The sequence below is a fragment of the Melozone crissalis genome, unplaced genomic scaffold (assembly GCF_028551555.1).
Source record: "Melozone crissalis strain CALT ecotype California unplaced genomic scaffold, PUWL_Pcris_2 ptg000061l_1, whole genome shotgun sequence".
Classification (NCBI taxonomy): Eukaryota; Metazoa; Chordata; class Aves; order Passeriformes; family Passerellidae; genus Melozone; species Melozone crissalis.
Window position 1 is genome coordinate 16,277,423 of NW_026535839.1, and position 26,591 is coordinate 16,304,013.

The 26,591-nt window shown below is 53.7% G+C and overlaps 1 protein-coding gene across 1 annotated transcript in view; it reads left to right on the forward strand.

Annotated features, from left to right (window-relative positions):
* The window catches only part of LOC128944625 (protocadherin gamma-A10-like), an 86,345-nt gene extending 62,070 nt beyond the window's left edge, over positions 1–24,275 (forward strand). Inside the window, 3 exon segments of the mRNA XM_054287973.1 lie at positions 597–655; positions 16,726–16,814; positions 21,881–24,275. Of these exon segments, the coding sequence (XP_054143948.1) occupies positions 597–655; positions 16,726–16,814; positions 21,881–22,107 (375 nt within the window). The 3' untranslated portion in view covers positions 22,108–24,275.
* The last annotated feature ends 2,316 nt before the right edge of the window (positions 24,276–26,591 follow it).

The window sequence follows — 26,591 nt, forward strand, 5'->3', positions numbered from 1 at the left end:
TTGTGTCTCCTAAACAAATAATGCTTTTTCCTCTTGCTGTCGGAAGTTTATTCTTTTTAATGTGGACAGAAAAATATTGTAGTGCTCCAAGGCCACAACAGCCAGGAAAAGTCATTCAAATATCATGCATAAAAACAAGATCTCAGGCAGGCCTTTTTAAGGGCAGAAGAAGGCAAGATTAGGAAGGTCTGTTACCATTTTTACCTTAGAGTATTAAGAGCATCTTTCTCAGTATCAATTAACTCTGCCACCCCCTCACACCCCCTTCCTCCTCCAAGCTCATTACTGTGGTACCACTGCTCCTGCTGAATTCGTGCCCTTATCAGTTTATTTCATGCTTCATTTCTTTCACAGCCTGGTTTCCTGAGCTGCTTTGGAAGATTATTCTCTGAACAGTTTTTGTCATGCCTTTTGGTATTCATGCTGCTTCAGAAATACTCAAGAAAAGGGGAGGGGGAGCTTTCTCTTTGTTCTAATTGATTTGCTTCACTTGGACAGAACATGCTGATATTCCAGACTGAAATAATCCAGGATCAGTTCACTTTCATTTTCAAAGGCAAGAATGGAGGTATTAAAACTCTTCTTTTTCTTTGCAGCAAGCTCAACCTAACACAGACTGGCGCTTCTCTCAGACCCAGAGACCTGGAACAAGTGGGTAAGTGGCTCTTTCTTTTCATTTTTCTGTGGGATGAAGATTTATTTTCTTGGTGTGCCACTTTCAGTGCTGGGAAGTCCATGAGTGGCAGCTCTGAGAGAGGCTGTCCCTGTCATTGATGGAATTAGAGGGACGAAATAGGGCTGCTCCTGTGTCAGCTGTGTTTGGTGGGGCTGTGGCAGCTGCTGTTGGCAGTGGTGTGTCTGGGCTTTGTGTCTGCTCCTCAGGAACTGGAAGGAACTCCAGGTGAAGGTGGGAGATGGCTGGAGGACTGGACAATGGGTTTCACAGAGAAAGGGCTCTTTGCTAAAGCAGATTCTGAGCATGTAAATTCCTTCCTGAGTCAAAAATCTCAGTGCCTCTCCCTTCATGGAGGCACTGGAAATCACTCCCTGTACCAGCCATGGAGCCTTGAGCTCTGTGCTGCTCACAGAGCCACGGGATGGGTCAGGAGAGGGAAACACAGAGCTTCACCTGCTCCCACCTCCCTGCTCAGCAGGCTCATCCCAGGGCTCTCAGCACAGGATTGTGTCCAGACACTTCTGGAATATCCCCAGCGAGGGAGATTCCAGCACCTCTCTGTGTGTGAGGTCAGCAGAGAGCTCCCAGGTGAGTGCCCTGCTCCTGGCTGGGGCTCTCTTGCCTCTGACCCACCAATGTTTGCTTGTCTTGGTCCACAGTGAGAGACCACTGACAACAAAATGTTGTTCTTTGCCTCTCCCATCTTTTCTCCTGGTTCATGGACAGGGATCCCCTTCAGAGGGTGAACTCCCTTGAAAGAGAGAACTTTAACTGAATTCCACCTTTCTCTGTGAATGCCCAACCAGAGGTTGCTGTGTATGAGCAGACTGGCTCCAGGATCATTTATGTGTGAAAGAATTATATCTTTTGGGACATACCTGAGGATTATATTCTCTGAATAATCAGGAGTAAATCTGAGTGATATCTTTGCTCATCTGGCTGGCTCAGGCACTGTGTCTCTGTGTTTTGCTATTCCTTGACCACTTGGACAGCTCCTGTGGAGTTTGCAATGGTGACATGGGAGCAGTGCATGCTGGATGGATTTTGGTGTCAGAGCTTGCAGTTAAACATCTGCAGCAGCTGCTTGTGCCTGACTCTTTCCCTAGGTCTGGCTCAATAATTTATCTTATCAGAAAATTAAGAGATTGCTAGAGCCAACTTGTTGAAGTGATTAAACTTTGCTATTCCAGCTGATAAAGCTGAAATGGAGTGAGGGTTTGATGTAATTAGATCAAGTGTTCATAGTGGAAGCTGGCCTTGGACTTTAAAGCAAAGCTATAGCTGGAATGGTTTTCTCAGGGGCTGTTGAGCTCCCCATCACTGACAACATTTTAATCAAGGAAAATCTTCCTTAGCATTTCCGCTCTAGTTGAAATGACAATTAACAAAGCCCTGCTAATGCAGAAGTGCAGCACAGCTGCTGTGATTGTTCTGCTGTGAGGAGGCAGTAAATGAGCCCCATCAGAGCAGGCTCTGCTGCTCCCTCTCCCAGCACCATGCTGGGGCTCTTCAGGGCAGAGCTGATGCAGCCCAGACCCCTCAGCTCAGTGACAGGGACTTTCCTCAGGTCGTGGGACAGTGACACTGAGCCCAGCTCCCAGCCCCTGCCTGGATCTCTTCACAAGTGCCTAAAGACAGCAGCAGCTGTGGTGCGCAAGAGAGAGGGCAGGAGGAAAGGCAGCCTCAGAGTGTGTGTGGGGAGCTGAAGGAGTGGGACATGTCAGTTCTGGTGCATGAGCCACGATGTCACTGCTAAGGATCTGTGCCCTGCGTGCCCAGGACAGCCCCTGAACAGCTGCTCCTCAATCACAGAATGGTTTGGGTTGGAAGGGACCTTCAAGCTCATCTTTTTCCACCCCCTGCCATGGGTAGGGACACTTTCCTTTGGACCAGGTTGCTCTGAGCCCCATGTTGTGACAGGGGTCCCCCAGCATGGGCTGAACCCTGGCTTTGGAAAGAGATTTTGCTGAAGCACAGGCTGAAATAACTGAAAAAAACTCAGTGGATTTAAATTCCTGCTGGTTTTCCCCACTTTCTTGTGTCCACATTTGCAATAAAACTGCTCTTGCAGATTCCCCCCCCCCCCCCCCCCCCCCGCCCTGTTTCTTTCATCCTGTTTTAGGTTAAATGAAGGGGGATGTTTTTAATCCAAACCTGTGTGACACTATGAAAGGATGGAAATAGAAAGTGCTCTCATATGTTCAGTGCCCAGCCCTGACATCTCCCTGGTGATCAAACAGGCAGATCCTGGAAAGCAGCCCACTCCCCATTGTGCTGTTCCCAGAGTTCTGATGCCTGGTGTGTGAATTCCCCAGGCACTGCTTGGTAGTACAGGCATTAAAGAGGGGGCAAGTGCAGCTGCCTGAGCCTGGCTTGCTGTTCTCTCTCTGCTGTACAAATGTGTCTCCTGCTGACAGGTGAAGCTCTGTAGCACCATGAGCTCTCTGAAGTGCAGGGCTCTGCCTGGTGCTCCGGGAGCAGAGCCTGCCTTTCGGCTGAAAATCAAAAAAAGGGATGTGCTCGTAGCTCTATTGACCCACATTAAGTAACAATAAAGACACAGCAGCTTAGGGGCAGGGGTTTGGGGGGGGCCTGGCACTGACCCTGAGCCAGAAACAATCTCAGACCCATGTTGGGATTTCTGCCTTGCTGTCTCCATGGGAGCTGGGGAAGAAACAATCCTGTCTCTTGTCCACACAGCCCTGCCCATCACAGCAAATCCCACTTGTGTCTGGGCACCTGGAGCCAGGCAGAACTGGGGAAGCTCGAGGAGGCAGGGACCAGCTCTTGATCTCCTACACTGCTGCTGCTCCAGGACAACAAAGGGAATCTGCTCTTTGTTCTGAAGCACGGAGAGCTCTGGTGCACATGCTCAGGAGAGAGGAGCTCAGACAATATGCTCTGAAAATGTGGTAGCGAGGCAGACCTGAGCACAACAGAATTAATCTTGTTTGGGAGAAATAGGAGGATAGGATGATAAATTTAATGATGTTTGTGGTTTGTTTTTCTTAAAAAAACCACACCCGTGCTGTCTCTGGGCAAATGGAAATGAATCCAGACTGATTCCGAGCAGCAGATGCCATTCCTGGGTAAATCAGATCAGTGGCTCTAGCAGAGATTACAGTGATGAATTGGCCAAAGGGCAGTAAATGAATGGTCCAGCAGCATCTCAGGAGTTCCCTGTGGGATCATCCCTGTGGGGTTTCCCTGGGGGAGGAGGCTGGTGGTGAATGGGAGGAGAGTGCAGGGACTGGGGCTGGTACTAAGGGCCCATCTTGTTGTTTTGGTTTGTTTTCATTGTTGTGCTGTGCACGTCCATGGTGCTGCCTGCCCCTGGCTGCTCTTTGTTGTGGGGTGTGTGTGATGATTTTTTCAGGAAAACACCGGGCTGGAGGCAGGATTTCCTTCCTGGGGGATGGGGAGGGCTCTGTGCTGCTCACAGGTGGACAGGAGAGGGTGAGGCAGGCCTGGGAGGCATCCTGTGGCAGGGCTGAGGACAATTGTGGGCTGTGAGGGCAGGCTGGGAGGAGAAGGCAGGCAGGAGACGCCCCAGAGACAGCGGCAGGGACTCACAGGGAGGTGGGAACGGTGTGAGAATCCATGGCAACTCCAGGGGAGGGAGGAGCAGAGCGTGTGGAGGAAACGCAGAGTTGCCATTTCACAGCCCCCTTCCATGTGTTTGCTCCAATCCCAAATCCCCCTTTGTTAATGCTTCCCAAAGCTGTTGCTAGCCAGGCTTCCCCTCCCTGGCTGAGCACAGCCAATGGTGATGTGATGTTCACTTGGCTTCCCTTGTTTATCAGACAGCATCACAGCTGCCCTGGCTGGCCCAGCCAGCATCCCCCACCACAGACCATGGGCTTGGGGCTCACAGTGGAGATGCTGCAGCAAGGGAGAGCCAGGAAGGAAAAGAGGGATTTTATTTTTTTTCCCCATTCTTTGTTTTGTTTTCATGCAAGAACTTCAAGAGTTGGGCTTGCAGGACTGTCAACAGACTGCCTGTGTGTGCTGGGGCTTGGGATCTTTAACTTGCCAGAGTGACCCCGAGATGAGTTCCAAAGTCTCTTTTCCCAGCCCAGTTCTTGAAGAAGGAGTCAGAGCTCTTCATTTCTCAGTCTCAAGGTTGTTTATTGTATCTTATCTGTAAAATTCTTTCTCCTGTCCAGCTGAGGTCCATCCAGCAGGACAGTTCCAGGCACTCTGCCTGCCCCCAGGGCAGTGTTATGTCTTTATACTAAAAACTACATTTACAATGTTTACAATTACTTCCCAATACCTATCACCTATGTTAGACAGTGAGCTTCTACTCTAAACCAATCTGTAAGTGCCACCATCACAGCAGAAGATGGAGGCCAAGAAGAAGAAGGAGAAAGGCTGGACATGCCCAGATTCCTCCGTCTTGCTTCCTGAACCCCCATACTAAAAACCCCAAAATCTACTTTTCCACCTTGTGGTAACTTCACTATTATTTTACCTAAACTGTTGTGGCTTGCTGATCTTCATCTAAGGTTGGTAACTTGCTCCAGGGGTCATAATCAAACCCAGAGGTGTTTTGGGCTCTGTGCCAGGGTCTCTGAGCTCCCTAGCAGGGGTCTTGGCTGCTCAGGACAGCCAGAGGGATGTCCTGGGTCCTGAATACTCCTTTAAGCTCCCAGGGGAGTTCTTGTGGCTCAAAGCATGCAGGTATAGCCAAGGGGGGGTTTGGGGTGTGCTTTTGGGGTGCATGACAGTGACCAGGACACTGACCCCATGTGTGTGTGTCTGGGGGGGACATCCCAGAGCAGCTGGGGCAGAGAGGGAACCATGGACATTCCTGGGCTCACCCAGCAGGAGGACAACTGGCCACAGCTGCAGGCTGTGCCCACATCCTTCCTAAAAATAAATCAAGGCAGGCCCAGGAGCCCCAGGGGTGTCTGGGGGTGTTGTAAACACCGAGGAATTTACTCTGGGAGTTTGTGTGGTGTTGTAGTGGATCCAACAGCAGGTGCTACAGGGCACCAGTGGGGCTGTGCAGACAAACACTGATGGATTTGCCTTCTGCTTATGGATGGAAAAGGTGGAAATGGGCAGATGCCAGGCAGGGCTGCTGGACGGGCTGCAGCTCCTCACTGACAGCAGCAAGAGGAGCAGCAGAGGGAAGTGCCCCTGTGGGAAGTTTAGGAAATAATTACAACCCTCATATTGCCATCCCAAACACACCCCAGGGTTGAGCCAGCAGTGGTATTTGCTTTGCCAGGTGTGGTTCCACACATTCTGCAATTCACCCATTCATATTCTGAGTGAATTATAAAGTTGTAACAGCCTCTGGGCTAAAATTCCTGCTTTTTCTGACTGGGTTGTGTTTGTTTGCCTGTTCAGTGTTGAGTGGTGATTCCTCCACAAGTCCTGCAGCATGTAGAGTGTGGAGCTGTTGTCAGTTGCCTCCCCAAGGCCTGGGGAAGGTGTGAGTGGAGCTCTGCAGCCTGAAAAATCACAGCAGCCTCTGGAATTCTATTTGAGGGCATTGCTTTGAAGGAACAGCCCTAATCTAAGTGACAGTGTTCTCCTAAGAGTGAGAGCTGCTGCGTTCAATGTGGGCTGTGACTCTGAGTGCAGGAGGAGCTGTGCCAGTGAAGGAGCTCTGCTCTGAAGGGGATTTCCTCTGCAAAATCCTTGGGGCTGAACAGCTCAAATCACCAACTTGTGCCACATCCTGGGGAGCCTGGGAGTGAAGTCTTTTTGGGGAGTATTTGGGGTGGTTGTTTGTGTCCAGTGATGAAGCCCACACCAGTCCCCAGCCTGTTTGTGTGGCTTTTGCTCAGCAAACACCTTGGAGGGAACCACAGAAGCCCAGGAAGGGCCAGACTGTTTTATCTGCCAGGTTTGACCTGGTGGGTTGTGGAATAGAAAAGATTGAAGACAACTGGGAGCTTCATGGCTTAGAGGGCCTGGAGCATGTCCAGGGCAGGGAACGGAGCTGGGAAGGGGCTGGAGCCCAGGGAGAGGCTGAGGGAGCTGGGAAGGGGCTCAGCCTGGAGCAAAGGAGGCTCAGGGGGCCCTTGTGGCTCTGCACAGCTCCTGACAGGAGGGGACAGCCGTGGGGGTCGGGCTGTGCTCCAGGAACAGGGACAGGAGCAGAGGGAACGGCCTCAGGCTGGGCCAGGGCAGGTTAAGATTGAATATTGGGAAAATTTCTTCTCTGAAAGGGTGGTCAGGAGTAGGATCAGATACCAGGGCAGTGGAGGAGTCTCTGTCCCTGAGGGGATTGAAAGCTGTGCAGATGTGGCACTGGGGCCTGGTTGGTGCTGGAGCTGTCAGTGCTGGGTTCATGGCTGGACCCGGTGATCTCAGAGGACTTTTCCATCCTGGCAATGCTGTGATTTAATTACTGGGATTTCCTATCAACCCTACAGACAAAGCACTGCTTTTAAAGGACTGTGAGGCTGCCCAGAGCCTGGCTTTGCTCTGGGCACGGGCTGCAGCCTTGGGGTGCAATTTTGGAGTGGATTTGGGTTGCTGGGCAGCAGGAGCTGTTCTGGTGCTGGGAGCAGGACTTTTCTCTGCATAACTACTCTCCCTCCCTCTCCTCCTGCAGAGCTGATCTGATTTTGGGATTGGAAACTGAAGGTTTTTGTAGAGATGTGTCCTGTCCCACCCCACCTCCCCTTCCACAGTGAGGAGACCACAGAGCTGTCTTTTCTGCCACCTGTGAGCACTCCTGCTGGCAGGGGCCGCCCTTTTGGCTACAAACAACCCAAATCTCAGCAGATTCAGTATTTGGGCTTCTTTCTACATCACACAGCCCTTTTAAACTGAGTATTTCCTTCCCTTATGGACCATTCTGGGCCAATAATCCCTTTATCTGCATTTGTCATGGCCCTTGAAGTCTGAACCCTCCAGATCCTGCCAAGTGAGACAAAAGTCTTTTGTAGAGAAAAGGAAATATCCAGGTGATGGGATGTGCTTCTCACTGTGGAGAGCCCCCAGAATATCAGGGGTTTCATCACCAGTTTTATGTATAGAAAAGCTATTTTAGGTGATTTAACAGGTGCTACGTGTTTTAGTTTAATTTTTCTCCCTCCATCTGCTTCCTGCACAGCTGAGCACGTGCCATGGCCGGCTGCAGAGATGGCTCTGAAAAACAGGCACAACAACCTTTCCAAAGAATGTCCCAAAATATCCTTCCTGGCATGTCTGGGACATGGATGGTGGCAGGATGGCCTGGGGGAAATAATTACTGGTCTGGGCTCTGTCTCCTTCAGGAAGGTTACAAGAGTTCCAGGGAGAGGGAATGATGCCCTGGCCCCATTTTAGGAACATTTTGGGCTTTTGTTCTGCCTTCATCCAGCAGAGCAGCATCCCAGCAGCTCCACAGGTTGGAATAAAGGCTCCCCAGCTTTGGGGGGCTGGAAATGCTCCCCCCACTCACAGTTCCTCACTAACATTTCCAATCTTGGCATCTTTGCCAAGTCGTGATCCTAAAGCTGGGCTTCACCCAGGCTCCCTCAGGCCGTGGAGCTGCTGGGATGAGCCCAGGGCTGGGGGGGAAGGGCCAGCAGGGACAGGGGACAAGGGAATGGTGGCACTTCTGGAGCTGATCCTGCTTTTGGGGCTGGGGAGGGTGGGGGAGGGTGGGATACAGGTGTGGGGAGTGGGACAGAGGGATGTTCGCCCTGAGCTGTGTCCCCGTGCTCGGGGCAGTGTCCCCAGGGATGGGGCAGTGTCCCCAGGCACAGGGTGTGTCCCCAGGCATGGGATTATGTCCCCAGGCAGGGGCAATGTCCCCAGGCTCAGGGAGTGTCCCTAGGAACAGGCAATGTTCCTATGCTTGGGGCAGTGTCCCCGGGTTCAGGACAGTGTCCCCAGGCATGGGATTGTGTCCCCATGCTTGAGGCAGTGTCCCCCAGGTACAGGCAGTGTCCCCATGCTCAGGGCAGTGTCCCCAGGCTTGGGTAGTGTCCCCAGGCATAGGCAGTGTCCCTATGCTTGGGGCAGTGTCCCCATGCTCGGGGCAGTGTCCCCAGGCACAGGCAGTGTCCCCATGCTTGGGGATTGTCCCCAGGCTCGGGGCAGTGTTCCCAGGCACAGGGCAGTGTCCCCAGGCTTGGGGCTGCGTCCCCAGGGATGGGGCAGTGTCCCTAGAGATGGGGTAGTGTCCCCAGGCTCGGGGCTGTGTCCCCAGACATGAGGAGTGTCCCCAGGCATGGGATTGTGTCCCCAGGTACGGGCTGTGTCCCCAGCCACGAGGAGTGTCCCCAGGCTCAAGGCAGTGTCCCCAGGGATGGGGCAGTGTCCCTAGAGATGGGGCAGTGTCCCCAGGCTCGGGGCTGTGTCCCCAGGCTCGGGGCAGTGTCCCCATGCTCGGGGCTGTGTCCCCACACGCCTGGAGCACAGCGGAGGCTCAGCACCGGCTCTGCTCCCTGTCACTTGTCACTTTGCCAGCCGGGGAATGTTCAGGCTGAGATTTTCCTGCCGCTGCTGCCTCCGGCTGGAGCCGCGTGTGGGAGGCAGAGGGGGATGGGGGGAGGAAGCTGGGAGAGAGGAAAGAAAAGCACAGGGGGATGGAGCAGGGGGACAGCCCGCAGTGAGCAGGGGCTGCTCGGGAATGGGGCTGGAGGAATGGGCTCGGAGATAGCTCTGGATCTGGGATCTGGGTGCTGCCCCAGGGGAAAGGGGGGCATCATCCGGGGCTGGAGTGTAAATGGGAGTGAAAGAAGAGGCCGAGAGGAGAAGCAAATCCCAGTCACAGCCCCTTGCCTGAGAACAGCCAGGAGCACGGGCTGGGAGAGGTCCTGGCTGGGAGAGGGCACGGCCACAGGAGCCAGAAAGCCCCAAAAAAGAGATGGGAGAGGATGCTGAGGGTGTCCCGGGCAAATCCCCAGCCCAGGCACTGCCCACAGCCCTGCCCACAGCCCAGCACTGCCCACAGCCGTGCCAGGCACCTCGCAGTGCCCTGGGGCACCGAGCTGCCCTCTCCATCCCCCGCGGCTCTGACAGCACTGCTCTGGCACGAATAAACTCTCCCGGTTTGTTGTGGCGCTGCTGTGACTCGTGTTTCCAGCTGCAGAGCAAGGAAAACAATTTTTCAGGAATCCATCAGGCGATTGTGCAAATAAATGTTTGCGAGGCCTTTGGCTGCCATAGTGATGAGCTCCATGGCAACCCCGCAAGGAAATGAATAATTCTGTGCTCGAAGTGGAATAATTTCGGGCTGGAAGTGGAAGATAAAAAGGGACCTGATGGCTGAGGGTTCTTCAAATTAGCTGATGAGCAAAGCACCCAAGTGCCCCCCTGGTGTGGCTGCTTGTGGAAACTCTCGGTAGTGGGGCAGTGCTGGGATGCAGTGGGGCTGTGCCAGGGCTGCCAGAAAAGCCTTTTGTCTGGTTATTCCATGAACATGGAAAGCCTTTTGTTTGGTTATTCCATGAAAATGGAAAGCCTTTTGTCTGGTTATTCCCTGAACATGGAAAGCCTTTTGTCTGGTTATTCCCTGGTTTCCATGCGGCCAGGTTTATCGAAGGCAGCCCCAGGTCGTGCAGAGGCTGTACCTGCCTCTCCTGACACAGCACCTGGCCTGAGATCTGTGTCCACCACACCCTGAGCCCCTGCAGATGCTGCACCCTGGGTTTGTCTCAAATGTGGCTTTGATTCCTTCTCTCAGTTCTAGCCACGCTGGAAGCATTCCTGAAAATGAAAGCCAGCTCTTTTCTGAGCTTTGAAGTGTGGAGTAGAACTGAACAGAGAGAGAGAAAAAAAATCCATCCTATGGGGGATGGGTTTTTAGAAAAACACCCTATTGAATCAACAGCATTTGTATTAAAACCAGCCAGTCCTTGGAGTATTTCCATAGGAACCAGCCCTCCCATCCTGAGCAGGCTCCATCCCAGGCTGTGGAGGGTGGGTGGCAGTGCCAGGGGGGCTCTGGGTGTGCCCACCCCGGGCAGGGCAGCAGGCCAGGGGGGGCTGCTCATTGCGGAGTCAGTGATTCACAGCTGTGACTCACAGCCCCATCCTATAGCCGTGGAAGGCAGCCAGGTCTGGCCATCAGCTGTGTGTGCATTCTCCACTGTGAGAAGTTATTTTTGGATGTTTTTAGATTACAGCCCTTGGTTTTTGTTTTTTTTTTTTCTGTGCCTCTGAATTCTGGATGATTGCACTGCAAGTAATTGAGACACTTGAATTTCCTGCTTAGAGAAGTGAGTTCAATGCCCTTTTTTGTTTTTTCTTTTTTCTTTTGCAATGCTAAGACATTTCTAAAATAGCTTTTCTACGTGGCGTCATGAGGAGGAGCAGGCACACAGCTTTGGGGCTCTTTGTGCAAAATTTGGGAAGACTGAGTGCAGTAAGGGTGAAGAAAAGGACATGGGGTGTCAGATTGAGCATGAATCACCAGTGCACCTTTGCTGTGGTGGAGACTGACTGCTTTTGCTGGTCAGGTTGTAGCCAGCAGGACAAGAAGTTGCTCTCAATTCTCCTGTGGCACCTGGAGCACCGTGCCAAATTTTGGGCTCCTCACAGCAACAAAAGCAGGGCCACCAAAATGATCTGAGCACTGGAGCCCAGGGCAGGGTGGGAGAGGCTGGGGGAGCTCCTTGTGCTTGGAAGGTGGCACCAGGAGCACTGCAGCACCCTTGGGGACCCTTCCAGCCCACAGCATTGTAGATTCTGTGATTTGTGCCCCTCTTCCAGTGTGATTTTGTGATCCCACAGGGAATTAAGGGGAGGTAGGGCTTTGGGTGCCCCCCAGAGTGGAGGGGCTGGTGAGGCTCATGGCAGCAATTCACATGCTCATCCCTCAGTGAGACCACAAGGAATGAACAGGGTCTGAAGTGCTGCCCATGGTGATGCAGAGCCCTCCTTCCCTGGGACACACAGCTCTAAACCAAGAGCTCAGAACAGCTGAGCACGATCCACATCTCCTGGTACAGCCACCCCCCTCGGGAGGGCTGGGCTGTGCCACTCGGACCCTCCCAGGCTGCAGGGACCACCCAGACCCCTCAGCTCCCCCTTTTCAAGCCATTCCTGCCAGGGCTGGTGGCCAGGGGTGCCAGCTCTGCTGCCTGTGCCTTCATGCAGCCCCGGGGCCGGGGGCTGTGGGCTGGGGAGCCCACGGGGTCCTGGTGCAGGTGAATTTCCTGAGCACAGGGTGAGCCTTTCCTTCCTGCATTCCCAGTGCTGCAGGACACAGAGGCTTTGTCAGGAGACAGGAGGAATGTTTGTACAGGGGAGCCTGAAGGAGGGGTGGAAGAGGAGGGAGGAGTCTTTTAGGAGGTGGAAAATGTGATGCTGGCACTGCCACATCAAAGACGGAGTTGAACCTGAGCCTCTGATTTCACAGCAGAGTTCAAACCACCGGAATACCACACTTTAAAAAGCCCCCCAAAATGTATTTGATATTAATTGTGCTTTCTCTCCCCCATCTCTGGGTACCACCATCATGTCAGGGCAGCTCCAGAGGCAGGATCAGCGGCTGGGAGGCTCAGGGATGGTTCTGAGCAGCTTCCCTTAAGCCTGAAAAACCTGAGAACCTCATCTTGCAGCTGGGTGTGGGGCAGGAGCTGCTGGGGTTAACGGGAGCCTGAACGGGCTGTGGTTTGCAATGGAGTTCAGGTTCCTAAGTCCTTTATTGGATCTAGCCCGGGGCTCTATTCCCAGCCTGTTTGTGACATTAACAGGTCACTGCAGCCCCAGGGCTGTCCCCACCTTGTCCTGCATGGCGAGGGGGGCAGGGGAGTCTCGGCTCACCCATCACGGAGGAACCAATCTGGGAGGGGAGCACGTTTCACGTGTGGTTTTTGGAACCGTGCCACCACCCCTGGCATGCAGGAGGGCTGGAAATGGTGCCCGGGATGCCCTGGGATGTGCAGGGATTTCAGGATTCCTGCCGGGGCAGCCTCTGCTCCATTAGTGATCATTTGCATCCCCTAAAGATTAATTGGTGTAAGAGCAGCGCCCTGTGCCCGGCTGGGGATGGCTCAGGCACAGGACACAGAAGGGGAGGTGTTGGGGAAGATGAAACAGGAAAGCCTTATAAATATCATTGTCTGGAAAAGATTTTGAGAATATGGAAACTATAAGAGAGATTGAAATGAAAGCAAGCTTTGAGATCCCTCAGTTACTGAACTACTGGAAAACAATGGTGTGGCTGGCTGAAGGTGATCCCCTTTTGATGGAACAACACCCTCTGCTTGCAGACAGGCCCAAGGGTCAGAGCAGACCCTACAGCTTGGCAGAAGGGGCCCAAAGAGGAGTTTTTAGGGTTTAAAATGTAACACAGGATGGTAATGTAATGATTCTTATAGGCTGTATATAAATGCTATAGGATTTGTATCTTGTACTAGATTGGTTAGTGAGAATCAGAATATTCAACACAGAAGAAGATTTATTGTATTGGAATGGGAACCTTGCTCTCTTACCTCTCTTACTCTCTTCCCCCTTTTACTCTCTTATGCTTTTTCTCTCTTGCCTCTCTTATGCTCTTACCCTCTCACCCTCTCTCCCCCTCTCTTCTCTCAGCCTGCTCTGAGCTGTGTTTGGCAGCTCCCAGCAGGGCCCTGCCCCCAGGCCCTTTGCAATAAACCCCAAGTTCCTGACCTGGCTGCAGAGATCTCTCATCTCCATCTGTCTTGACCATCCTACCCCCGATGCTCCTACAGGAGGGATGGTCCTGTGGTCCTGGCTCGGGGTCCTGCACATCTTTGGACAAATTGCTTTAGACCAGATTTTGTGCAGAGCACCTGGGAGTGTCTGCACAGCATCCTTACAGATAGATGTGGTGTTTCAAAGGCAGTTTGAACTTACATTCAGAATTCCAGAATGGTTTGGATTGAAAAGGACCTCATAGCCCATCCCATCCCACCCCTGCCATGGCAGGGACACCTCCCACTGTCCCAGGCTGCTCCAAGCCCCAATGTCCAGCCTGGCCTTGGGCACTGCCAGGGATCCAGGGGCAGCCACAGCTGCTCTGGGCACCCTGTGCATGGGGCAGGATTTCACAGGGATGCTGAAAGCTCATGAGCATTCAAGGCTTCTCTCCTTGCAGGGCTTTGGTGCAGCCACAAGGTCACTGTGGCTGGTACAGCCTTCAAGAACAGCGCCTGTGGGTCCATCCCCATTCCAAAATGCCCATATTGAGCCTGTTCCGTGTGTGAGGGCACAGGTGGAGGGGGCACTCAGGCAGGGGATGCTCAGCAGGGCGTGAGGAGCCCATCTGGTGCCCAGCACGTGGCACTGAGCTGGCACTGGCCGTGCCCACGCTGGCAGGGGCAGCATGCAGGGAGCTGAGAGCTCGGGCACAGGGGTGGCACAGGGACACCCCAGAGCAGGGCTGGGCAGGGATTCAGGGGCTGGGCAGGGATCTGGTGGCTGAGCAGGATGCTGAGATCTTGGCAGGGCATTGGGGTCTGAGCAGGGTTTTGGGGTCTCAGGGTTTTGGGGTCTCAGCAGAGTTTTGGAGTCTGAGTAGGGCATCGGAGTGTGAGCAGTGTTGGGATCTGAGAAGGATGTTGGGGTCTGAACAGGGTTTTGGGGTCTGAGCAGTGCTGGGGTCAAACAGGCTGTAGTGGTCTGAGCAGGGCATTGGGGTCTGAGCAGGGTTTTGGGGTCTGAACAATGTTTGGGTCTGAGCAGGGCATTGAGGTGTGAGCAGTGTTGGGGTCTGAGCAGAGTATTTGGGTCTGAGCAGGGTTTTGGAGTCTGAGCAGGGCATTGGGTTCTGAGCAGGGCATTGGGGTCTGGCAGCTCCTGGGTATAAGGGCTGGGAGCACAGGGGTGCAGGAGGCACCTCCAGCCTTGTAGCCTGGTGGGTTGAACCCTTTCCTGGGAAATGGGGTAAGGTCCTTTCACGGGAAAGGCTTTCCAACCCCCATCCTCCCCTGTCTCACTTCAGCAGAGCTCCCAGGGCAGCCCTCATCCCAAGGGAGCCAGCACACAGCCTAGGGCTGGAAGAGCCTGAATGAGGGATGCAGGACTCCAGAGGCTCTCCAAAATGCAGTTTATTGTATCCAAGGTGTCACAGCAGTCCAGGGTTGTGGGTGACAGAGCTGTGCCCGCAGCTGTCAGCTCCAGCTGCAGGCAGGCCTGGAGACCCTTTAGCTTTGGTTACAATGCATTCTATACTTTCCTTTTGGTTACAATGCATTATATACTTTTCTTTTGGTTACATTGTATTATATACTTTTCTTTGCTGAGCAACTTCATACAGTAGAACCAATCTATACCTTAACTGTTACCTATAGCCTATCATAACTACTATAATTACCATATTCATGTTACTATTCTCCAATCACTAAAAGTTAGTACATTACAGTTTAAGCTAGAAGTTGTTTTTCAGTTTTCTTGCAGTGGAAAATTCTGAGACCTTTTTTCTACTTGCCACATTTGCTGACTTATTTGTGCTATCTTTTTGCTTGGTAAAAACATCTTCATGTTTGGGGTGGGTTTATCCTTTGCTCTTAGCCATAAAAACCCCTTCTAACTAACACACCCTTTGCCTCCTTGGTTATCCACTAAGACTGGCTCAGCAATTCTTTTCTTCTATATCAAAACTTGCTTCCATCTCTATTCCTTCATCAGACTCTACATTTTAAAATCTTTCTGCCAAGCACACATATCTGTGAGACTTTCTTGTCAAACTTTCATCCTTCCCAACCAAGAGATAAATCCTGGCATTCCAATGGATGGAAGGGCTGTGGGTGGTCAGAGCAGGGACTGGAGAGGAGACAATGGTGATCTGAGTGGTGGAGTCATTTGGGGACAGAGCAGAGGGGACCCCAGGAAGCTGGTGAGATGTTGAGGAAGTGTGGGGGCTCTGGAGGGGCTCTGGGAGCGCAGCCCTGAGCAGTGAGCAGTGGCCGAGCACAGCTGACACCTGGCAGACATGAAAGCCAGGCTTGTTAGCCTGTACACAGAGTGCTGATTGTGGCCTTGGCCACAAAACCTCCTCAGCCAAAGTCTGTCAGCATCCCCTGAGCTCTGCCAGGCTGATCTGTGGTGCTCAGCGCCCCAAGCAGCCAAAGGGAGCCAATGGAGATTCCCAGATGCTCCCTGCTCTCCTCTCCCTGCTGCTCCAGCCTCCCCAGGACTGAGCTTGGACTCTTTTCAGAGCAGACTCTGTGGTGCCAGGCAGCTGCTCTGTGCTGACCCAAATTCCCACCACACTGGAGTTTTCTCACCCTCCATCACATGAATGAAGCTGCAGAATGGAGAGTTGTAACCTGAAAGAGCTTGAGAGGTGTCACAGACATCTTTTATGGAAAATCCTTTCTTTAGGATTTTTCTTCCTGAGAAGCTAAGAGGCCTCAGGAACAAAATGTAAACAATGGTTATCTGCTGCTGTGGAATGCAACAGGTGCATCTGTGATTGGTTTCATGTGGTTGTTTCTAATTAATGGCCAATCACAGTCAGCTGGCTCGGACAGCGAGTCCAGCCACAAACCTTTGTTATCATTCCTTCCTATTCTATTCTTAGCCAGCCTTCTGATGAAACCATTTCTTCTATTCTTTCAGTATAGTTTTACTATAATATATATGTCATAAAATAATAAATCAGCCTTCTGAAACATGGAGTCAGATCCTCATCTCTTTCCTCAATCTGAGACCCCTGTGAACACTGTCACAGAGAGGTGCATCCACTCACAGCCTGCAGAAGGGCAGAGGGCCTGGTCCTACAAGGGTGGATTTGCACCTCTGGGGCTTTGGGACTGCAGCTTTTATGATATGACCCTGTAATTTTGGCAATGGATGACATTATACCCCATGGCAGGGGTTGGAAATAGATCATCTTCATGTTTCTGACCCAAACCATTCTGTGATTCCACATTGGTGGGGTTTTGAGGAGATGCTTGGCTGTGGCCTCTGAAGGCAGCAGGAGGTAGGAAGGTGTTGCTGGATGCACCATGGAGCCCCCAAGTGCTTTTGGTGGTTATTCTTCAACAGGGTGAGGGATGGACACTCTGAAAGGGCCTTGGCCCCTGAGTGCTGTTTATGGGAGGATCTAAAGCATGCACTGGTCCAGCCCACTGCTTCTGGCTGAACTGGAGTAACTTGCTGTTTGTTTTCTTTTCCCACAGCTCCCAGAATGGAGAGGAAGCTGGAGCCTGGCCCAACAACCAGTTTGACACAGAGATGCTCCAAGCCATGATCCTGGCTTCAGCCAATGGTTGGTGTCCATCACTCCTGGGAAAACCCTGACTCCTGCTCTGGGGGGACCTGGGGTCATGCTGATAGAGGAAATCCTGTGGGACTGATTCATCTGGGTTAGCCTGCAAAGGTTCTGCTGCAACAGATCCCAGAGCTGGTGGAAAGGCACTGATATCCCTGCAAAGAGGGGCCAGGAGGGATCCAGGGGGAAAAGCACTGATGTTCCTGCAGAAAGAGGAATCAGGAGTGATCCAGAGGGAAAAGCACTGATATCCCTGCAGAGAGGGGTCAGGAAGGATTTAGGTGGAAAATGAGTGATGTTCCTGCAGAGAAAGGGGTCGGAAGGGTTCCAGAGGGAAAATGACTGATGTCCCTGCAGAGAGAGAGGTCAGGAGGGATCCAGGGGGAAAAGCCCTGCTGTCCCTGCAGAGAGAGGGGTCAAAAGGGCTCCAGAGGGACAAACACTGATATCCCTGCAGAGACAGGGGTCAGGAGGGATCTAAGTGGAAAATGACTGATGTCCCTGCAGAGAGAGGGGTCAGGAAAGATCCAGGCGGAGGAGACACCTGTTGCCTGTACACAGGGACACTTCTTCCACCCAAACTCTGTGCTTTGTACTGAAACACCACATGGCTGTGCTGGGGTTGTGTTACTGGAAGAGCCAGTCTGGAGATGATGTTTTATGGACTGCTTGGTTCCAGAAAGGCACAGTAAATTAAAGTTGCTGTGAGGTGAGGAGGAGGGAAGGCTGAAAGTTGTGTGTGGCTGGACCAAGGGAAACAGGGAATGTCTGGCTCAGTATTCCCAACAAACCTTGTGTGCAGAGGAGCTCCCCAAGCCCCTCTGCTGAGCCATGGGCTCACCAAGGTTTCCTCCCCTGGGTGCTGCTGCCTCCTTGCAGTTGTACTCACAGGAGGGTGGTTTGGGGTCGTTTGGGGTTGGTTTGCTCTGGTTTGTGGCTGTGCAGAAGCCTTGGGCAGGGAGGGATGTTCCCACGCAGCCACAGCCTCCATGGCTTTGTGTAAAACCAGGACAATTACCATTCTGTGCAGCACTATGGATAAAGAGCCTGCTTTTCATAGAGCCTTTATTTATAAATACCTTCAAGTCTTTGCCCCCCCCTTGATTTAAAAATAGAAGCACAGCCATAAAACCCTGTGCAAAATGCTTAGGATGTTTCCTTTGAGCTGTTGGGAGGGAAGGAATCCGAGGGAGGAGGAATGGCTTTGGTGTTGCTTTCTTGGAAAGCTGCTGCAGCTGAGCTTTGCTGCTCTGCAGACACCAGGAGACAGCAGCTGGGCTGGGGAGGGGGACGAGGTCTGGGGCAAGGGAGCTGTTTACACTCCAGAGAAAGAAACAATGTGAAAATGTGTCTTTGCTCTGAAAAAAAGACCATGGAAAAACAGCCCTTGGGCTTGCATGTGGTTATCATCACCCCGTGTCTCCAGATCCGGTCTCCTTGCTGGTAAATAAAGCTGTTTTTCTGGCTGCTGCTCCAGCAATCCCCAGGATCAGAGCTAAGCGGGTCCCTTCCAGGTTAAGCACCGACTTTGATGGAGCCCCGGGCCCATTTGCAGCAAATCTCCCCAATCCACAGCCCCGGCCTCTCCCGGGGCTCGGGTCTGCCCTGGGGCTGATGGAAATCAAATCCCCCCGCAGATAGATAATGGCTGTGCCTTATCCATCCTGCTCGGGCCTTTCTGTGCTGGGTGTGTGCATGGGCACCCAGCAGCAGTTTTTTTCCCCCAGCACAGTTTTCGTGTCCCCCTTGCTCTGTCCCCTTTCTGCTCTCTCTTTAAGCCAATACTGTTGATTGGAGTAGGCTTTGATTAGGGCAGCGCTAATTGCCCATTAAGCTTTGTGTTACCCATCCCTGGGTGTGATTTCCTGGCCATTTAAATAATCCTTATGTTTCACTGTCACCCACTGAGCTCAGTTTGAGCTCCGGGGTGACAGGGGGGTCACAGTGATGCCCTGGATGCATCCTCACCCTGGCCCAGGGGTTTCCTTGGCTTCAGCAGAGGCAGCGCTGGCCCTGCCTGCACCGTCCAGTCCTGTGAGGATTAAATCCCTTCCCCAAAGGTTAAATTACCATCACAGAGTACCTGGGGACCTGATTTCCCCCCCACGGCTGTGACCTTGCTGTAGGGTTCTGTCTCCCTTCCCAGCCACCCTTCCTCTGGCTCTTCCTGCCTTGCAGCTGGGAACAGAATGAAAAACCAGTTTGGAGCGATCTGAATGGGCAGAGGCAGCTGCTGGGACAGCCCAAGGAGCACAGATGCTCCAGGACCCCAGACTCTCAAGGACAGACATCCTGTCCTTAAAATACTCTGGCTCCAGGGAGAATTTAGAGAGGTGCCATGGGGTGGTGGGAGAGCAGAAAGGGAGGTCCTTGTGCCCCCAGGCAGGGGCAGACACGCTATATTGGGTGCCCTGAAAGCCCCACCAGCAGCTGCAGCAGCACCTGCTCTGGGGCTGCCCCGGGGGCGATGGAGCCACTCCTGGTTATTTTTGCCAGAGCCCAAATTCTTGTTTTCCTCCTCAGGACCGTTTGGGATAATGACAGGCTGCTGGTAGAGGCTGAGCATGACCTTTGAGAGCTCAAGTGCTTTGCTTGGCAAGAGCACCTCGGTGCCCATTTATAACCCTCCATTGTTCCTGTTCTTTCCTCTTTTCAGCCTTAATGTCAGTGTTACCTAGAAACAGCCGGTCACCCTTACCCATGGCAGGCTGGGAACTTCGCCAGTGCCTTTTTCTCCCTGCTGGATGCTGTGATGAGACTGCAGATTAATTCATGGGGATTGGGTGCTGCTGGCACCCCCAGCCCTTCACTGCTCAGAGCCCTGGGGTGTCCCCAGAGGGACTCAGGGCAGCAAAACCCAGCGAGGAGAAGGGGCCCGAGTGCACCCAGCCTCTCACTGGGCTGGGACAGCCCAGAAAAAAACAATTCTCCCATGGCTGGAGGCTGTAGTCTGTCAGGGTTGAGACGGAGACAATACAAAGCAACACACTCCATTTTCAGAAGGCTTCAGACCTGTTTTTATTATAGCCTGCATGCTTTTTATACATTCTTACAAACCTCCTAAGTTTGCACTTGACTCATTGGTCACGAGAGACAAACAAAGTGCTCATTGGGACAGGCAGTTGCAGGTTTCTCTTATTTCTCCTTCTTTCTTTCTTGGTTTCTACGTCAATGACCTTGGTAGGAAATTCTTTCAGGGGTAAACATGGATCCTCTAATCAAACTCCTCTCTGGGTCACAGAAGTTGATGTAAAACCTCTTCACAATAGTGCACCTGTGGTCCCAGCACATCTCCAGTCATCCCATCCCTTGGGGGTCATTTCTAACACCTCCATGGCTGTGGGCTTGAGGTGGTTGCTAATGAAATATTCTGCTGTGAGTATTAGCAATTCATATCACTAATTACAGACACATCCCCCCAGCACAAGGTCCTGCAAGCCCTGCTGGGTCTGGAGCCCATTTCATGGGAACTGTGGAAGAATTCTGCTGTGGGGAATGCTTCCAGAGCAGGAAGTGAAAGGCATTTCCCTGTTTGCACCCCACAGCCCTGCCCCAGTGCACAATATCACTCTTGTTTTCAGCCTCGCTGTGTTTTCCTCCCTGCCCGCTCCAACAGAGCAGCTGCAGCTTCTCAAACTGCAGTTGCTTCATCCTTCCGACCCCTGCAAGGGGAATGTGTACACAGCCATATTTCAGGGGATGTGGGATGTGCTCCAGCTTTTTGTCCAGCTTTCTGGCTGGCTCAGCCACCTCCATCTGCTCAGGGGAAAGCAGAGGCAGCACAGAGCTGGTCTGGAGTGAGGAGAAACGCGAGGGGACCCAGCCCACCACCTCTGCTCGTTGTTTTTCTTTGTTCCCACAATCTCTCTGCCTCTGGAAGGAGGGAGCAGCACCTCTGGGCTCTGCCTTGGACCCTTTGGGTGCCCTGGCTGGGTGTCCCCATCCTTCAGGAGAGCCTGGCCCCAGCCATGAGGCAGTTAAAGGCTGAGATGGGAGCCACAGTCTCCGAGACAAAGGCTGAATTTCAGCAAACCATTTCAGAAGGATCCCACCCTGAGCCGTGCACAGGCAGCTGCACTGGAGCAAATCGTGCATGGCAACAGCATCACTCATTCCTGCCATCCCCCCGTGCTCGTTCTCCCGCTGCCCCCGTGCATCCCCCCGTCTCCATCTGCTCTCCAGCATCCCGGGGGGCGCCGTGCCCCTCCCCACTGCTCGCTCCGTGCTGGAGCTTTGCATAGCGACAGGAATGAGTCCGCCTTCCCCTCCCCCTGCTCCCCGATCTGGACCATCAGACACGCTCTGGCATTGATTTCCTCCGCGCTCGGCTTCCTAGAGCCATTTTGTGGTATTGCAGGGGAGGGGTTCTCTTTCTCCTCTCCCGTGTCCTGCTCCCTGAATAAACCTGGCTGCCGAAAAATACCGCGGGCAGGGTTTTAAATGCGGCGGAAAAATAAATAAATATCGGATTTCCTTTAATGCATCGCTAATGGTGCGACTGCACAATGTGTTTGTCATGGGCAGTTTGGGTGGGGGGGGTGTTCTGTGGGGAGCTGAAAGGTGATGTTGGTTTGGGTTTGACACTCTGTAGGGCTGCTGAGGTTTGGGGTGGGGATCTGTGCCAGGCTGGCCTGTGGGGAGCTGAAGGTGATGTTGGTTGGGGTTTGACACTCTGTAGGGCTGTTGGGATTTGGGGTGGGGGTCTCCAGCTGGCTTTAACATCCTGCCTTTCTCTGTGCCCGGTCTGTGCCAGGCTGCCCTGTGGGGAGCTGAAGGGTGATGTTGGTTTGGGTTTGACACTCTGTGGGGCTGCTGGGGTCGGGATCTGTGCCAGGCTGCCCTGTGAGGAGCTGAAGGGTGATGTTGGTTTGGGTTTGACACCCTGTGGGGCTGCTGGGGTTTGGTGTGGGAGTCTGTGCCGGGCTGTTCTGTTGGGAGCTGAAGGTGATGTTCCTTTGGGTTTGACACACTGTGGGGCTGCTGGGGTTTGGTGTGGGGGTCTCCAGCTGTCTTTAACATCCTCCTGCCCTTCTCTTTCCCCCCGTGCCCGGCGTTCCCCACAGAAGCTGCTGACGGTAACTCGACCCTGGGCGGTGGCAATGGCACGATGGGGCTGAGCGCCCGCTACGGCCCGCAGTTCACCCTGCAGCACGTCCCCGACTACCGGCAGAACGTGTACATCCCGGGCAGCAACGCCACCCTCACCAACGCCGCCGGCAAGCGCGACGCCAAGAACGCCGCCCCCGCCGGCGGCAACAAGAAGAAATCCGGGAAGAAGGAGAAGAAGTAGTGAAGAAGAAAAAGGAGACCTTAGAGCTACAGGGCAGCCGGCTCCAGCACTCCCCCAAAACCACAGCCCAGGCCGGAGGACGAATGTGAATTTTTTTTTGTGGTGCAAAAGTAGGAAATGCTGCGAATGTATCTCGTCATCATCAGGGCTGAGAGCAGGGGCTCGCTGCTCTCAGGTCTCATGATGAAAACCAATCCGGAATCTAAACCCAACACAAACAAGTGCCCTGTGAATAATGTTTTATACAATCCCTCGGGTATTAGAATATGCAAGGGCGGAAGGTCTTTTGCCATGTCTTTGGATCCAATTTGCTCCCAGGTAGTCCAAGAAAGGCACAAGGCTTGTACTCGGCTTTGCCCAGTGTAAATAATTTTAATGTGGATCTTTTAATTTATAGCCCTTCAGCTATTTTTTGGAAAGGAAAAGGAAGTTCTTAGCTTAAAGCCCACGCTCCAATTCTTTGCTGTTAAATTTTCCATTCGTAAAATTCACCCCCAGTCAATGATAGCGATGGATTTTGGAATCTGGAAGTTGGTAGGGAGTGCTTCAGTTCCTGCTTACCTGTCATCTGAAAAAAAAAAAAAATTGTGTATATTGCATGAGTCAAAGGGAATATGGCAAAGCTGCATCCTAAGCATTTTTAATTTTTTTTTTTAAAGTGTAACCACTAATGGCCTGAAATATGATAAGGAAAAAAGCCCTCCAGCTGTGTGAGAGTCAGGGAATTCCATGAGGAGCATGCCGAGGTGTGCGGCAGCTGCCCCGGCGGTTCTAGGGGTCTCCGAAGAGCAGACACATCTCAAACCTTCTTTGCAGTAAATATTTATATGTACAGTCGATGTTCTTATGGAATTAAGGCTAAGAGAGCCTCGCTCCCCCGCGGCCAGGCCTGGCCAGGTCCCCCAGGGGACACGGGGACGGGGTTTCACTGTCTGCACACGGTGTCTGCATGCACGTCCCTCTCCTCACACCTGCACTAGCGCCGTAGCTCCACGGACCCGCACAGTCCTCGCATGCCCACGTGGTGTGAACGCGCCGGCAGCCGCCCGGGCTGCCCTGGGGAAGGGGTGGGAGGGGGTGGGATGGCTCAGGCGGGCCGGGGGAACTCAATATTGCTTCTAGTTCGGTTCTTTGGGGCGGTCGGGCGGTTCTGGGCGTCTCGCCCAAAGGGTGGGATCCGCGGAGCTGCCGGTGCATGGCTTTGGTGCAGAGTTGGTGGCTGAGTAAGTGATGGTTGTTTTGGTGGTGTTTGGGGACCAGATCTAGACAAGGGACCCAAGAGCAGGGGGTGACGCTGCAAAATGGGGGCAGTGACTGGGGAGTGGCACACGGGGCTGTGCGGGGCCAGCCTGAGGAGGAGGTGACGCTCCCACTGGCTTTGGGCTTTGTGTCCTGCAGGGAGAATGGAAGGATGAGGATTAGAGTTTCTCCATGTGCCCATCAACAAAGCACCAGGCCAGCTTCCCATAGCAAAGCAGCTTTGAGCCCCCGGGAGAGGCAGATGGGGGCTTTGTGCAGCCAGAGCCAGGAGAGGAGCTGTGGGGTGGCCCGGAAGGGGCCACACCGAGTTTCCCAGGGGGGTTTGTGTTGTTTTTTTCCTTTTTTAATCACTAACACGTAACTCACCCGAGCAGACCCAGCCCTTTCAGCCAGGCTCTCCCCACCCCTGCCCCCTCCCCAAACAGGGCAGCAGGAGCATCCTCCGTGTTCCATCCAGATCCAGCCACCTCCGGCGCTGGCTGCACTGGGAGCGGTTCCCACCCTGTCCCCTGCAGCTGCCACCTGCCCCCCCTCTAGAAATGCTGTAGCTGAATCGTAGTCTTTATATTTTCTTTTTAATCTGCAAATCTGAGGTAGCGTAGTGAGTGTCGTGTATTTAGTGGCGTGTTATTTTTAATTGCAGTAACTAACTTGTGGACATCAGTATTTTCAATTTTCTCTGTATCTTCTTTCCATGTGGTCTGTGCTCCGAGTGTGCGTGAAATGAAACACGTTTGCCCTTTCAATGTGTCTAATATTGAATTATACTTATATATTATATATATGCTTATATCCTTCTTATACCCATATAGACCAACGTCGATGTGTTACACGCAAGTTTTATACTCTAATATTTATATTGCTTTTTTTCTTTGGGAAAAAAAAATAATAAAATGGTTTCTTCTGAATGAATGGTGCTTATTCTGGTGGGAAAAGGGAGGCACAGGTGGGGTCTGGCTGACAGGGGTGGTTCAGCCCCTGCTTGGCTCCAGCAGTGGGGATGCTCTAGGGGCACCCCTAGTCTTGTGCTCCCAGGGTTGCTCTGGTGGCACCCCCATCCTGTGGTCACCCAGGCCTTTGAGTGGAGCATGACCTGGCTGTGGATCATGACTGAGGACACGATGGAGCCCCAAGAGGCTCCAGCTGTCCCTCTCCATCCCTGTAGGGATCTGGTCACTGTTGCCCAGTCCTGGAGGATCTGGAGAACCAGACCCGGCTGGGATTCTATCACCCTTCCCCATCCTCAGCAGGAATCCACTCTCCCTTCTCCAGCCCTGGTCTGATTTGCTTTTCCCCCTCTCTGCCCTTGGGGACAGTGGGTGGGAGGGCAGTCAGATATTGTCACTGGAGCTCCCTGGCCAAGACAATCCTCCCACCCTCCCCCTCCAGGGGTCCAGCACAGGCTCAGGACAAACATCCCGTGGCTCAGGATGTCGCAACCCTGGAGGAAAAAATAAGCTGCTGCTGGCCAGATGTGAGGGGGAGGGTGGAGGAGGCGGGGGCGGAGCAGACCCAAGAGACAGACAAACAGACAGAGCCCGGGACTGGGGGTTGGGGCTGCTCCCCTCTGTTAGCAGAGCACAGGAGGTGTGCGGGGTGCAGTCCCCATCCCTGTATCCCATCCATCCCCAGAGAGTGTCCAGGTGCAGCTCTGTACCCCAAACCCCCCCAGTTCTGCCCTTTCCCACAGCGAGCACCCCCTGAGCCCCCCTGGCAGACTGACAGACATCCCCAAATCCCCCAGTGCCCCACAGAGACACCAAACCCCCTCCAGCTGCACAGAGACCCCTGAGAATCCCCATGCACCTCTCATAGGGGCATCCCTCTCCCCAAATCCCCTTGTACCCCACAGCCCCAGCCCTCTTGCCTCCCCTGAGCCCACGGGGACAGCCCTGGTCACACACACACACACGTGAGGAGTGTCCTCCTTTGGGACAGGCGGTCCCAGACCACAGGGGAGGCCACGGGGGTCAGGGCAGTGCCAGGGCAGGGATTTGCTGCTCTGGGTCCCTGTGTCACCGTGTCCTGTGTCCCCACCCCGAGCTGCTGTCCCTCCCGTGCTGGGTCACCTGGGCTGCATCAGGGACAGCTCCAGGGGGATCAATCCCATCGACCTGCAGCTAATGGGGAGCAGGGCTGAGCGCTGCCAGGTGCCACCCACGGGCTGTCCCCAGCACCTGTCACAGCCGGGTGGCTTCATCCCATGGCACTGGGTGTCACTGCCCCCTTGGCTGGTGATGCCACCGGGTGCCTGAGTGGTGAAGGAAGCGGGGATGGTCACACAAGTGGGTCCCCAGGGGGGTGACAGCCACCACTGGCAGGGAACAAAGAGGCTTTGCAGAGCTCCAGGGCTGGGTTTGGCCCGAGGTGCCTCCCCGGTGCCCTGAGCCCCGCGGGGTCCCCGTGTCCCAGCTGCGGGAGTCGGTGTCAGGATGGTGTCAGATGCACTGAGGGGGCACCTCCAGCTCCATTTCATTTCCCTTCTCTCTCTCGCTGAAATCACCGCAGGGCACGGCGAGAGCCAGGAAGGGGAAGCCGCGAACGCAGACCTGGTCAATTAGCGCTGATGAAGGAAACTCGGTCAGCCGCGCTAATTAGCGGGGACAGGCGGGAGCGGAACGTGCTCAGCGCAGCGTGGCGAGCTGCGGGAATTCCCGAGCTCGGGGAGGCAGCGGGAACAGAGCTGGAGTCACGGTCATGACAAAAGGGACACAAAGAGAGAGGCAGGACAGAGCCCCCGGAGGCGCTCGGGGCAAGGGACATGGCGGGGATGGTGGCATTGCTTGGGCATAACGAGGATGGTGGCATTGCTTGGGGATGGCGGGGGTGGTGGCATTGCTTGGGCATAACGAGGATGGTGGCATTGCTTGGGGATGGCGGGGGTGGTGGCATTGCTTGGGCATAACGAGGATGGTGGCATTGCTTGGGGATGGCGGGGATGGTGGCATTGCTCAGACATCTCGGGGATGGTGACATTGCTCGGACATCGTGGGGACAGTGGCGTTGCTGGGACATGGCGGGGATGGTGGCATTGCTCCCGGGAAGGGTGCCTTGCCCTGGGTAAGGAGCTCCTGGCTGCAGGAGGTGTTTCACTGCAGCCATGCTGGGTTCGAGGGGCTCTGCTGGGGTGGGGCTGGGGGTCCCAGCCCCTGTGCTCGCTGCTGGCTCTAGGGGTGAGGGGCTGTGTGGGGGTGAGAGCAAACTCTGAGGTGCCCAGCCAGTTC